Raw genomic sequence first — 12,949 nt, 5'->3', positions numbered from 1 at the left:
CTCACGCTTCGTCAAGTCCAAACCCCCCAAGGATCCCTCCCTCACCAAGGGCTTCTTCGCAGCCATCCAGTCCTTGCGAGACTCTGGGGTCATCACCCCCGTCCCCCCTCAAGACAGATTCCGGGGTTTTTATTCAAACCTCTTCATGGTACCGAAGAAGAATGGCACAGTCCGCCCCATTTTGGATCTCAAGCGCCTCAACAGGCGGGTCCGTCTCCGGCGATTCCGCATGGAGTCTCTGCGCTCAGTGATAGCGTCCATGGAACCCAGGGAGTTCCTTTGCTCGGTGGACATCCAGTACGCCTATCTCCACATCCCAATCTTTCCAGCTCATCAGAGATTCTTACGCTTCGTGGTCCAGGAGCAACACTTTCAGTTCAATGCTCTCCCATTCGGGCTCTCGACAGCTCCCAGAGTCTTCACCAAGGTGATGGCTACTGTCATGGCTATTCTTCGGACCCGGGAAATTATAGCCATCCCGTACCTGGACGACATTTTGATCAAGGCTCCCTCGGCGTCGGAGTGCCGCGACAGTCTCAACATCACTCTGGATACTCTAACCCGTCTCGGCTGGTTGATCAACAGACAAAAGTCATCTCTGATCCCGGCTCAACGCATCTCATTCCTCGGCATGATCTTCGACACCACGCAGGCGAGGGTTCTTCTGCCCAAGGACAAGCTATCAGCTATCCTCAGGGGGATTTGGAAGCTCCAACGCGCACCCCGTTGCTCCCTTCGATACTGCATGAGCATTCTCGGGAAGATGGTGGCATCAATGGAAGCGGTGTCCTACAGTCAATTCCATAGTCGCCCTCTTCAGGGTCTCCTTCTAGCAACATGGGACAAGTGTCTTCACTCCCTGAATCGGCCAATTGCGATCCCTCCTCGAGTCAGAGAGTCATTGGAATGGTGGAAACGCTCTCCTCTCACCCTCCAAGGGAGATCATTTCTTCCCCTTCGATGGAAGGTCATCACGACAGACGCCAGCCTGCTAGGATGGGGAGCCACATTCCAGGACCTCACAGTTCAGAGTCGCTGGACCGAGCCGGAAACCAAGCTTCCCATCAACATCTTGGAACTCAGGTCAGTTCGCCTAGCTCTCTTTCATTGGAAGGCTCTGCTTCGCGGACACCCAGTTCGGGTGCAGTCCGACAATGCAACCACTGTGGCCTACATAAACCATCAGGGCGGAACACGCAGCCGAGCGGCGATGAGAGAGGTATCTCAAATCCTCGACTGGGCCGAACAGAACATCCCAGCGATTTCGGCGGTCCACATCCCGGGTGTGGACAATTGGGCCGCCGACTTCCTCAGCCGAGAAGGCCTCGACGCGGGAGAGTGGTCCCTCAATCCCAGAATCTTCCAGCAGATCTGTTCCAGGTGGGGGACCCCCGACGTGGATCTCCTGGCCTCCTGGTGGAATCACAAGGTGCCCCAGTTCGTCTCCAGAGCAAGAGACCCACTGGCGCTCGCAACGGACGCCCTAGCGATCCCCTGGTCGCAGTTCTCTCTGCTGTACCTCTTTCCTCCGCTTCCGCTTATCTCCAAGCTAGTCAAGAAGATCAAGGCGGAAGGAGTTCCGGTGATTCTCGTGGCCCCAGATTGGCCCCGTCGCCCGTGGTATGCAGAGCTCGTGCACCTTCTCGCCGACGTTCCGTGGAGACTTCCAGACGTCCAGGACCTTCTCACTCAGGGACCTTTTCTTCACCAGAATTCACAGTCGCTCAATTTAACGGCATGGCTGTTGAAGCCGCAGTACTAACTTCCTCAGGATTCTCAGAAAGGGTCATCCAGACAATGATCAAAGCACGGAAGCCTTCCTCTTCCCGCATCTACCACCGTACGTGGAAGGCCTATTTCCGCTGGTGCGAAGCTAACCAGGTCACAGCCATGACCTTCTCCTTGCCAGTTCTGTTGTCCTTCCTGCAGTCTGGTCTGGATGCTGGGTTAGCACTCAGCTCCCTCAAGGGCCAAGTGTCTGCTCTTTCCATTCTCTTTCAAAAGAGGATTGCCTCTCGCTCACAGGTTCGCACATTCATTCAGGGGGCTGATCATGCGGTGCCCCCCATTCAGCCTCCGGTGGAGCCCTGGGACCTCAACCTGGTTCTGTCTGCTATCCAGCATTCCCCCTTCGAACCTATGCAGGAGGTGTCTCTATCGTTCCTCTCTTGGAAGGTCACCTTCTTAGTTGCCATCACGTCAATCAGGCGGGTATCTGAACTAGCGGCGCTTTCCTGCCGCTCTCCATATCTTGTCTTCCACCAGGATAAGGTAGTCCTCCGTCCGGTACCTTCCTTTTTGCCCAAGGTGGTCTCCTCTTTCCATCTTAACGAGGACATTGTTCTTCCCTCCTTTTGTCCGAACCCTTCGCACCCTCGTGAGGTTCTTCTCCACAAGCTGGACTTGGTCAGAGCTCTCCGCTTGTACATTTCAAGGACGTCTCATTTCAGACGGTCGGATTCCCTCTTTGTGCTTTCGTCCGGCCCGCGCAGAGGCCTACCTGCCTCCAAGTCCTCCATTACGCGATGGATTCGCTCTGCCGTACTGGAAGCCTACCGGGTAAGAGGCAGAACGCTGCCACTCAGGATTACGGCCCATTCCACCAGGGTGGTGGGAGCCTCGTGGGCGGTTCCGTCACCACGCTCAAGCGTAGCAGCTTTTCAAAGCGGCCACCTGGTCTTCGCTCCACACTTTCACAAAGTTCTACAGGGTCAGCACTTTCGCATCCTCCGATGCGAGCCTCGGTAGACGAGTTCTGCAGGCTGCAGTGGACCGAGGCCAGCCCTGAGAGTAACATTAGACCCACCCGTGGGACTGCTTTAGGACGTCCCATGGTCTCTGTGTCCCCCAATGAAGCGATAAAGAAAAGTAGATTTTGGGTACTCACCGTAAAATCTCTTTCTTGGAGCCTTCATTGGGGGACACAGCACCCGCCCTTGTGTTGGACATATGTTACTGTTCAATGTTACTGTTGAATGTTGAGTTCAAGGTTCACTTCTGTAAGATTGTTCGTTCTTCACTGTTGTCTCCTATTGCTTTCTCACTAACTGAGGAATGATTGCCAGTTGGTGGGTGTACACTGCATAGGAGGAGTTTTCCTTGTTTTGCTTAGTGTCGCCTCCTAGTGGCAGCAGCATACAACCCATGGTCTCTGTGTCCCCCAATGAAGGCTCCAAGAAAGAGATTTTACGGTGAGTACCCAAAATCTATTTTTTTTTTTTTGTCGGATGAGCTGTAATTTTGATGGACACTATTCGCTTTATCATATAAAGTACTGAAAAAATTCAGAATTCTGCCAACTTTGTTGGTTTTGTGTTCATTTTTGTGGTAAGATAATACACCTGGTCAGTGCGATTACGGTGCTACCAAACTCTTAGGGGCCGATTCATCAAAGCTTTTATATTAGAAAATTGGCATAAAAAATATGAAAACGCGCACATTTTTTTTGCACAGTGTTGTTTTGCAAGTTTTAGTGTTTTCGCGCCAGTTTAATGCAACTCCACTAAAATGGATGGAGCTGGGGATGTGCCTGCTTCTCAAATTTATTAAAGACGCTGACGTTTTGTATGCCTGCAATGCTACTCCTGGCAAAAAATATAATCTCAATATATTTTTTTAAAATTTAAGGACTATTTCGATTTTAATCTCAAGTTTTCTGTGTGTAGGGCTTAGCCATCTTTAGCCCCATGAAATGTATACTCTGCGCCAGAAAGTGATGTAAATTATAGCAGAAATCTACTGCAGTTTAAAAGGATGACATAATCAAATTGTCTATTAATATGACACCATGATTTTGCATACAATTGAATGATAATAACATTGGTATTTGTGGCTAAGCTGCACAATTAGTTGTTTTGTCATAGTTATAAATTGAAAATTTGCCTCCTTGTTTGTAAAACCTTTACCCCGAGTCATCGGTGCGGTACAGGATCCTGGCCGAGTCACCTAGTCATCCTTGTAAACACTCCATTATCTTTTGATCACTGCACAGCCTGGCGACACATGACAGAGATGTTTTGTGCCTGAACCCTAAAAGAGCATGTGCAGGATATCAAAGACATCTGCACTAACATCCCCAGGCTGTGGAGCAATCAACCAAAGAGAATCAGCGTATTTGTAAGGGTAACTCAGTTCCTTGGCCAGGGTACTGTACCGTCTTGATGACTTCGTAACGGTTTTACATACAAGGAGGCACAATTTTAAAGGGGTTGTCTATTATTAGACAAACCCAATGGGAAAGGCTGCAGCAGAAGATGACACAGTAATGTCATATCACTGTCGGTGAGAAGTGGCGCAGACATATCTGGAATGGCCTCTGTGGTTGGCTGTTTCTATGTTATATGCGGCCTTGAAGTTAATTAAACTCTTCACGACACATGAAGTACTGGGTACGTCATGGATGGTGTGAGGTTAATCCCCGCGAGCAGTCAGCAGCGATCCCTGCACATGTCGGCTGATTTGAACAGCTGACATGTGCGGCTATCAAGCACGAGTGGATCCGTGTTCCACTCGTGCCTGTTAACCACTTGCATCTCACTGTCAAAATGTGACAGTGAGATGAAGCAGCACGCCGCTGTAAGCATTTACTTACCCGGCGCAATCGGAAGTCGTGACCTGATCACATGGATCCGATGGTTGTCATGGTAGTACAGGGTCATGTGATGACTCCTGTAGATATCATGAGTCCTTTCCTCTTACACCCGGCAGACTGCCATTTGTAATAGGAGAGCTGCTTCTCTGCAGATCTCAGCTGTGTAACTGTGACCTGGAGAAATAGGAGTGATCAGACTGTTGATCCTTATAACCCCCTTGGGGGCACTAGTAAAATAAAAAAATCTAAAAGTTCAAATCACCCCTCATTCGCCCCCATTGAAACTTAAAGGGTTAAAAAAATAAAAACTATACACACATTTGGTAGCGCCATGTTCAGAAACGCCAAATCTATCAAAATATATAATCAATTACCTGATTGGTAAACGGCGTAGCAGCAAAAAAAATTCCAAACAGCAAAATTACATTGTTTTTGGTCACCGTATATTTTGTGCATGGTGCGATAACAGGCGATCAAAATGTAGCATCTGCGCAAAAATGGTACCGTTAAAAACATCAGCTCGAGACGCAAAAGATAAGCCGTCACTTAGCCATAGATCCCAAAAAATGAGATTGCTATGGATTGCGTAAAATGTTGCAAAAAGAGCTCCATTTTTTTGGACAAACCTCTGAATTCTTTAACCCCTTAGATAACAGTAAACCTATATATGTTTCATGCCTACGAACTCGTACCGACCTGTGGCATCACACCAATACATCAGTTTTACCATATAGTGAACACAATGAATAAAATATCCCGAAAACAATCAGGCAGTCGCACTTTTTTTTTTTTTGCAATTTTTTCACACTTTGATTTTTTTTGCCATTTTTCAGTGCACTATATGGTAAAACTAATGATTTCATTCAGAAGTACAACTCATCCTGCAAAAAATAAGCCCTCATATGGCAAGATTAACGGAAAAATAAAAAAGTTACGGCTCTTGGAAGAAAGGGTGGAAAAAAAAAATGGAAAATCGCCCATGGGTGAACGGTTGAGCTAGGGTTGATCAGTAGTGGACAACCTCATTAAAGGGAACCTCTCAGCTGCTCTAGCCCTCATAAACCGTCACCAGAACTTGATTGCACCCGACTGAATTCTGATTAGCCCCTTTTTAAGGCTTAGTGATTGGTGAATAACTATAAAATCAACTTTAAAACTGTGTCACCTTAAATTTTAGCCTTCATAGGGAGCTTAAACCTGCGATATCAATAATGCAGAGATGCCATATGTTGCTCACTTCAGTAACTTAAGTGGGAATTCGGAAAATTTCTGAACACTTGCTCTACAGATTATGGAATTTCATACAAATGAAGAGACGGCTATGCTTACAGTATGTAACCACCTCTTGATTCCCATTGGTGCACAATGGGGGTCATACTTGAGATAAATGCATCTGTCTTTTCGATATACCTTAAATGTCCAAAATAGGAATCACTCTTTTAATGGTTCAAAAGTATTTCCAACACTTTACCATGCAAATCATAACACTGTTATAAGACTAATTTGAAGCATTGATTTCTGTACAGATAAGGGAAAGAAATGACAGACGCAGAAAGGAGAAAGAAGAAAGAGAACATTATGACGCTAAACTGGAAGCAGATATGAAGAACTATAACCCGTGGGGTAAAGGAGGCGGAGGAGCGCCACTGAAGGATCAGAAGGGAAATCTCATAAGTAAGTGCCCCTAAACAGCCTGTGACAGGACTACATTACATAAAATTTGTCAGGCACTGTATGTACTAATGGATTTTATCTGGCTGCTCAAAAGAAGATGATGTATGATCAACACTGGATGGATGATTTTGCATTTAACCATCTATAGATTCCCAATACATACCTTATTTTATTTGTGAAATTGTGAGGGTTTATAAGCTTTGGTGGTGCTGATTGGATCTGCTAGTAACATAGACCTGCAAGAATTTCAGCAAGTGCAGAAGCAAGTAGAGGAAATAAAATAAATAATCTTTTTATTCTATTTAAATAAGACATTTTTTATTACATCTTAGTTGTTCATTGTCACCTTGTCCCCTATATGCGGATTTTGCCTTCAGTTATAGGGGACTTTTGAGACTCATGGTCATATCGGTGATAGGGATTTTTTTGATGGTCAAGTGCAGAAAAAAAGCAGACTTGAGGGGGCTTTACACGCTGCGATATCGCTAACGATTTATCGTCGGGGTCACGGTGTTTGTGACGCACATCCGCGTCGTTAGCAACATTGCAGCGTGTTACACGTATGAGCGACCTACAACGATCGCAAAAGTGGTAAAAATCGTTGGTTTTGGAGAGGTCGTCCAAACACCAAATATCGTCTGGTGAGTAACGAGGTTGTTTGTCGTTCCTGCGGCAGCACACATCGCTGTGTGTGACACCGCAGGAGCGAGGAACATCTCCTTACCTGCCTCCACTGGCAATGAGGAAGGAAGGAGGTGGGCGGGATGTTACGTCCCGCTCATCTCCGCCCCTCCACTTCTATTGGACGGCTGCCATGTGACGCCGCACGACCCGCCCCCTTAGAAAGGAGGCAGATCGGCAGCTAGTGCGACGTCGCAGGGCAGGTAAGTCCATGTGACGGGGGTTAGCGATGTTGTGCGACACGGGCAGTGATTTGCCCATGACGCACAACCGACGGGGGGAGTACGCTCGCTAGCGATATCGGTACCGAAGCCCCCTTTACTGTAATCCAGCAAACTATGTTATCTCTAGCTGCAAAGCAGCTGATATTAGGAGTGTGCACTAACTTGAAATCTCTGCTAAAATTGGAAGTTTGGGAAGAAATAGTGTGGGGACGGGCGAAACTGTATTGACTATAATGAAGTCTCTTATCTGGTGTTAGTGTGGTGCATGCATGACTACAGACGGGGTTAAAAGGATTGCTGCTGTTTCAACAAACTTTGCATAAATCAATGGTACATATGAATATAAGAAACCTTTTTATATAACTTAGTAGCAAAATCTGCTTCTTTCTCCACATATGGGACACTTCTTCCCCTCCCTTTGGCTAATCAACTCACAATGCACTCTGACAAAATGGCTAAAATCCTTCTTGGTAAATGCAAAGACATGCACAGACTTTGTGGCAACTGTAAACATCCGTTATACTATGCCCATTAGTTCAGGAGAACTGAAAATTAGAGGAAAATACAGTATACAATGGCCAGAAATAGTGTTATTTCTCATGTAACACACACATGACAGCGTATTTTGAAAAGTTTCCTGCAATAACAGGTGCACGTTAAAATGAGATTGCTAAAGGGACTGCACAGTATGGAAATCACACACGCAATCACAGGTTCAATACTCACAGCTAAAAACGTGTTTAAAAAGTTTACAAATATTAAAAAATAAAATATATAAGGTTAAGTCACCCCCTTTTTTGCATTTGTTAAAAAAGAAGAAACAAATATACATACATATATAACCACTGACATGGTAAATCCATTACTTTAGGAGCCATTTTTTTTTCAGGTTTTGTTTTTTTATTCCACTTTTTCTTTATCGTTCCTTTGGGAGACCCAGACCTTGGGTGTTTAGCTTCTGCCTCCGGAGGACACACAAAGTACTACACTTAAAAGTGTAGCTCGTCCCTCTGAGCTTATACACCCCCTGGTGAGCCAGTCCCAGTTTATCGCTTTGTGTGCATTCTCATATGATTTTTTGTTTTTTGGAAAGAGATTGAAGAAGTGCGGGTCCACGTCTGGACTCCCGGCATGTCCCTTCTCACCCCACTGTGTCGGTGGTGTTGTAAGGTTGATTTCCAAGGCTGGAGCCTTACATGTCGTGCTTCTTCACCATCCCTCCTGGGCTCTGGCTTGAAGTGGGAGCCAGCGCGGTCTCCATGCCTGGCTGGACACCGGTCTCCGTCCACAGCCCTTTAGGATTCTGCTGGACCGGAGCACTCATCCCCAGGGACCTGGCCCTGCGTCTCAGCAGCTAAGTACCTGAGACATTCATATGTTGGGGGTCCCTGTTCTTTACTGTATGGGGAGAGTGGGTTTGTTGTATTTATTTTGGCATTTCCGGCGGTTCTCTGGCTTTCGCCCGAAAACCACGCCGATGGTGCCTGCGCGTCGGCCGCGCTGCTCAAATTTAGGCCCCGGCTTCGCCGGAGGTCTAGTTTCTGTTACCGGCGGCCATTCCCTCGCATGTCACTCATGCAGAGGGACGGGCACGGCTCCTCTCGGCAGCCGTCCTGCACAGGGGAGGGACACTCCCCACTGCTTGGGCGTGACTCCTCCTCTGCAGGTCTCTATGGCCCTCCATATCCCGCTTTCCTACAGGGACGCCCCCGTCCCGCCCCCTCTCTTCGCTCCGGCGGCCATTTTCTCTGGGCCATCCTGCACTCTGCATCCCTGCTGAGGTGCTGTGCATTGGAGGTCCAGGCTTCGGGATCTGGAGGGCACACAACACCGCTTCCAGCGGTCTGGTAAGCCACAGCCGGTCTCTGGTTGTGGACCTCTGTATATACTCCCTGGGGTTCATTCTCTTTGTAGAAGCTGACCCCACTCCAGCAGTATGTCTCACACGAGGAGCAAGGCACCAAAGCTTTATACTGTATGCGCTGCATGTAAGCTCCTGCTGCCTGAACCGAGCACCTATCCACATTGTGATGTCTGCTCTAACTTGGCGGTGCCACAGCCTGGAGTCTCACCCCCAGTGGTCTCTCCGGCTGCCTCTGCACCTGTGGCTTAACCCCCGGCCTGGGTAGAGTCCTTCTCTAGGTCTAACTCCCAGTCTTTTGCTGAGTCCATTGGACTTCTGTCCAGGACTTTGATGAATATGCATCAGCCCCCTTCACAGGGTGCCTCTAATGCTCTTACTAAGGGTCCTTTAGGATCCCTATCATCTGACCTCCGTCCACCGGAGCTCACAGAGGATTCATCATCGGGGCACAGACCCCGTCCTCCTAAGAGGAGCCGCAGGGTTTCCTCTCCCTCCTCATCCCGCGGCTCTGATTCAAGAGCTGACTCGCAAGATGAGGAGGATGCCTTTACAGGGGGCTCGGAGGCTAACTCCATGTGCCCCATTGATCTTTCCGAGGGTGACTCAGATCTTAGTGACTTGATTGCTTCCATTAATTCTGTACTGGATCTCAATCCGCCAGTATCAGAGGAGCAACCCTCTCTGGCAGAAAAGCACCAGTTTACCTCGCCTAAGAGAGTAAAGAGTGTGTTCTTTAACCACTCCAGTTTTCAGACCGCTGTGACCAAACCCAGGGCCTGTCCTGACAAACGCTTCCCAAAGCGTGGTTCTGATGACCGTTTTCCCTTTCCACCTGAGGTGGTCAAGGAGTGGGCTCACTCCCCAAAGGTAGACCCTCCGGTGTCTAGGCTCTCAGCTCGGACCGTTGTGTCGGTGGCTGATGGCACTTCCCTTAAGGATTCCACTGACCGTCAGATTGAACTTCTGGCCAAATCCGTGTATGAAGCGGTGGGGGCCGCGTTTTCCCCTCAAAGCCATCTCTGCTTCTCTAGAGGAGATGCATTCCCTCACCAGGGAATCTATGCCCGAGATGGTTGCCTTAACTTCTCAAGCTTCAGCTTTTTCATCTTATGCCATGTCTGCCATGCTAGAGGCTTCTCACCGTACTGCGGTGGCTTCGGGTAATTCCCTCGTTATCCGCAGGATCTTGTGGCTTCGAGAGTGGAAGGCAGATGCTTCTTCAAAGAAGTACCTTGCTGGGCTCCCTTTTGCTGGTTCCCGGCTGTTTGGTGAACAGCTGGATGAAATTATTAAAGAAGCTACTGGCGGGAAGAGTACTTCCATGCCACAAACCAAGACCAGGAAACCTGCCCAGGGTAGGACTCAGTCGAGGTTTTGTTCCTTTCGTTCCTCCAACTGGTCGTCCTCTAAGCCCTCCACCTCGTCCGCTAACTCAGCTAAGGACCAGAAATCCAACTGGCGCCCAAAAGCGCGTCCACAGAAGACCGCAGGAGGTTCTGCCACTAAGGCAGCCTCCTCATGACTCTCTGACGGCTCCAGCAAACGTCCTTAGTCGGTGGCAGGCTCTCCCACTTTGGCGACGCTTGGTTTCAACAAGTCTCCGATCAGTGGGTGAGAGATATCATCTCTCACGGCTACAGGATAGAATTCTCTTCCAGCCCGCCAAACAGATTTTTTCTCTCAAATCCCCCCTGCTCCAAGGCCGCCGCCTTCTCACAGGCCGTGGCAGCCTTGCAGGCCAACGGAGTAATTGTACCAGTTCCCGCCCGGGAACGGTTCAGAGGTTTTTACTCAAACCTCTTTCTAGTTCCCAAAAAGGACGGTACCTTCCGGCCCATCCTGGATCTCAAGCTTCTCAACAAGCATGTTCGGGTGCGGCATTTTCGCATGGAGTCTCTGCGATCAGTCATTGCCTCAATGACCCAAGGGGATTTTCCGGCGTCCATCGACATCAGAGATGCCTATCTACATGTGCCAACTGCAGTTTCACACCAGCGTTGGCTACGTTTTGCAATAGGAGAAGATCATTTCCAATTCTTGGCTCTCCCCTTCGGGTTAGCCACGGCCCCTCAGGTATTCACCAAGGTCATGGCAGCAGTGATTGCGGTTCTGCACCTCCAGGGGTTGGCAGTGCTCCCTTACCTGGACGACCTTCTAGTCAAGGCTCCATCCAGTGCAGACTGTCAGCGGAGTGTCTCGCTCACTCTCGCCACTCTAGCCCAATTCGGGTGGCTTGTCAATCTTCCCAAATCCACTCTGACTCCGACCCAGAGTCTCACGTACCTAGGGATGCAGTTCGAGACTTTGCCGGCACTTGTGAAGTTGCCCTTAAACAAACAGCTGTCAATCCAGTTGGCGGTGCGCTCTCTCCTGAGGCCCCGCCGTTATACCCTCAGGCGTCTGATGCAGGTGCTGGGTCAAATGGTGGCATCCATGGAGGCTGTTCCCTTTGCCCAGTTCCATCTGCTCCCCCTGCAGCTGGACATTCTCCGCTGTTGGGACAAGCGACCTTTTTCCTTACACAAGTTAGTGACTCTGTCGCCACGGACCAGGAGCTCTCTTCAGTGGTGGCTTCGGCCCCTCTCCCTGTCCCAAGGGCGCTCCTTCCTGGCCCCGTCCTGGGTGATTCTCACCACGGATGCCAGTCTATCCGGCTGGGGAGCGGTATGTCTCCACCACAGAGCACAGGGCACTTGGACTCCGTCCAAGTCAGCCCTTTCAATCAATGTGCTGGAAACCAGAGCTGTGCTTCTAGCTCTCCTAGCATTTCACCACCTGCTGGCGGGCAGGCACATTCGAGTCCAGTCAGACAACGCGACAGCTGTTGCCTACATCAATCATCAAGGCGGGACACGCAGCCGCCTGGCAATGATGGAGGTACAACGCATTCTTCAATGGGCGGAAGACTCCAGGTCCACCATATCCGCAGTCCACATCCCAGGTGTGGACAACTGGGAGGCAGATTATCTCAGCCGTCAAAGCGTGGACGGTGGCGAGTGGTCCCTGCACCCGGCAGTAATTCAGTCGATCTGCTGCAAATGGGGCACTCCGGACGTGGACCTAATGGCATCCCGTCACAACAACAAAGTTCCTGTTTACGTGGCTCGCTCCCACGATCCTCAGGCCTTCGCCGCGGACGCTCTGGTTCAGGACTGGTCCCAGTTTCGTCTGTCCTACGTGTTTCCCCCTCTAGCTCTCTTGCCCAGAGTCCTGCGCAAGATCAGAATGGAGGGTCGTCGAGTCATCCTCATTGCACCGGACTGGCCCAGGCGAGCTTGGTATCCGGATCTGCTCCAACTGTCCGTAGAGATGCCGTGGCATCTCCCGGACCGTCCAGATCTACTCTCGCAAGGTCCGTTTTTCCGCCCGAATTCTGCGGCCCTCAAATTGACAGCGTGGCTCTTGAGTCCTGGATTTTGACGGCTTCTGGTATCCCCCCTGAAGTCATCTCCACTATGACTCGGGCGCGCAAGTCTTCCCCCGCCAAGATCTATCACAGGACTTGGAAAATTTTCCTGTCCTAGTGTCGCTCTACCGGCCATCCTCCTTGGCCGTTCTCCTTGCTGACCCTTCTGTCTTTTCTACAGTCCGGTCTGCAGCTAGGACTGTCTCTCAAGGGACAAGTTTCGGCTCTGTCAGTTCTGTTCCAGCGGCGTCTCGCTCGGCTGGCTCAGGTCCGCACCTTCATGCAGGGCGCGTCTCACATCATTCTGCCTTACCGGCGGCCCTTGGATCCCTGGGACCTTAACTTGGTCCTCACAGTCTTGCAGAAACCCCCCTTTGAGCCTCTTAGGGAGGTTTCTTTGTATCGTCTTTCACAGAAAGTGGCCTTTCCGGTTGCCATAACTTCTCTCAGGAGAGTCTCTGATTTGGCTGCGCTCTCCTCGGAGTCACCTTTTTTAGTTTTTCATCAAG

General features: G+C 49.6%; 1 protein-coding gene across 2 annotated transcripts in view; it reads left to right on the top strand.

The window, feature by feature from the left end:
* CSPP1 (centrosome and spindle pole associated protein 1) overlaps positions 1 to 12,949 on the top strand; it is a 278,156-nt gene that overhangs the window by 148,962 nt on the left and 116,245 nt on the right. For both annotated transcript variants that reach the window (XM_075353210.1, XM_075353209.1), the window contains one exon: positions 6,118 to 6,265. In XM_075353210.1, coding sequence (XP_075209325.1) covers positions 6,118 to 6,265 — 148 coding nt within the window. The remainder of the gene's footprint in view (positions 1 to 6,117; positions 6,266 to 12,949) is intronic.

This window comes from Anomaloglossus baeobatrachus, chromosome 6 (genome assembly GCF_048569485.1).
Source record: "Anomaloglossus baeobatrachus isolate aAnoBae1 chromosome 6, aAnoBae1.hap1, whole genome shotgun sequence".
Classification (NCBI taxonomy): Eukaryota; Metazoa; Chordata; class Amphibia; order Anura; family Aromobatidae; genus Anomaloglossus; species Anomaloglossus baeobatrachus.
This window is presented reverse-complemented; position numbering and strand designations above follow the sequence as displayed.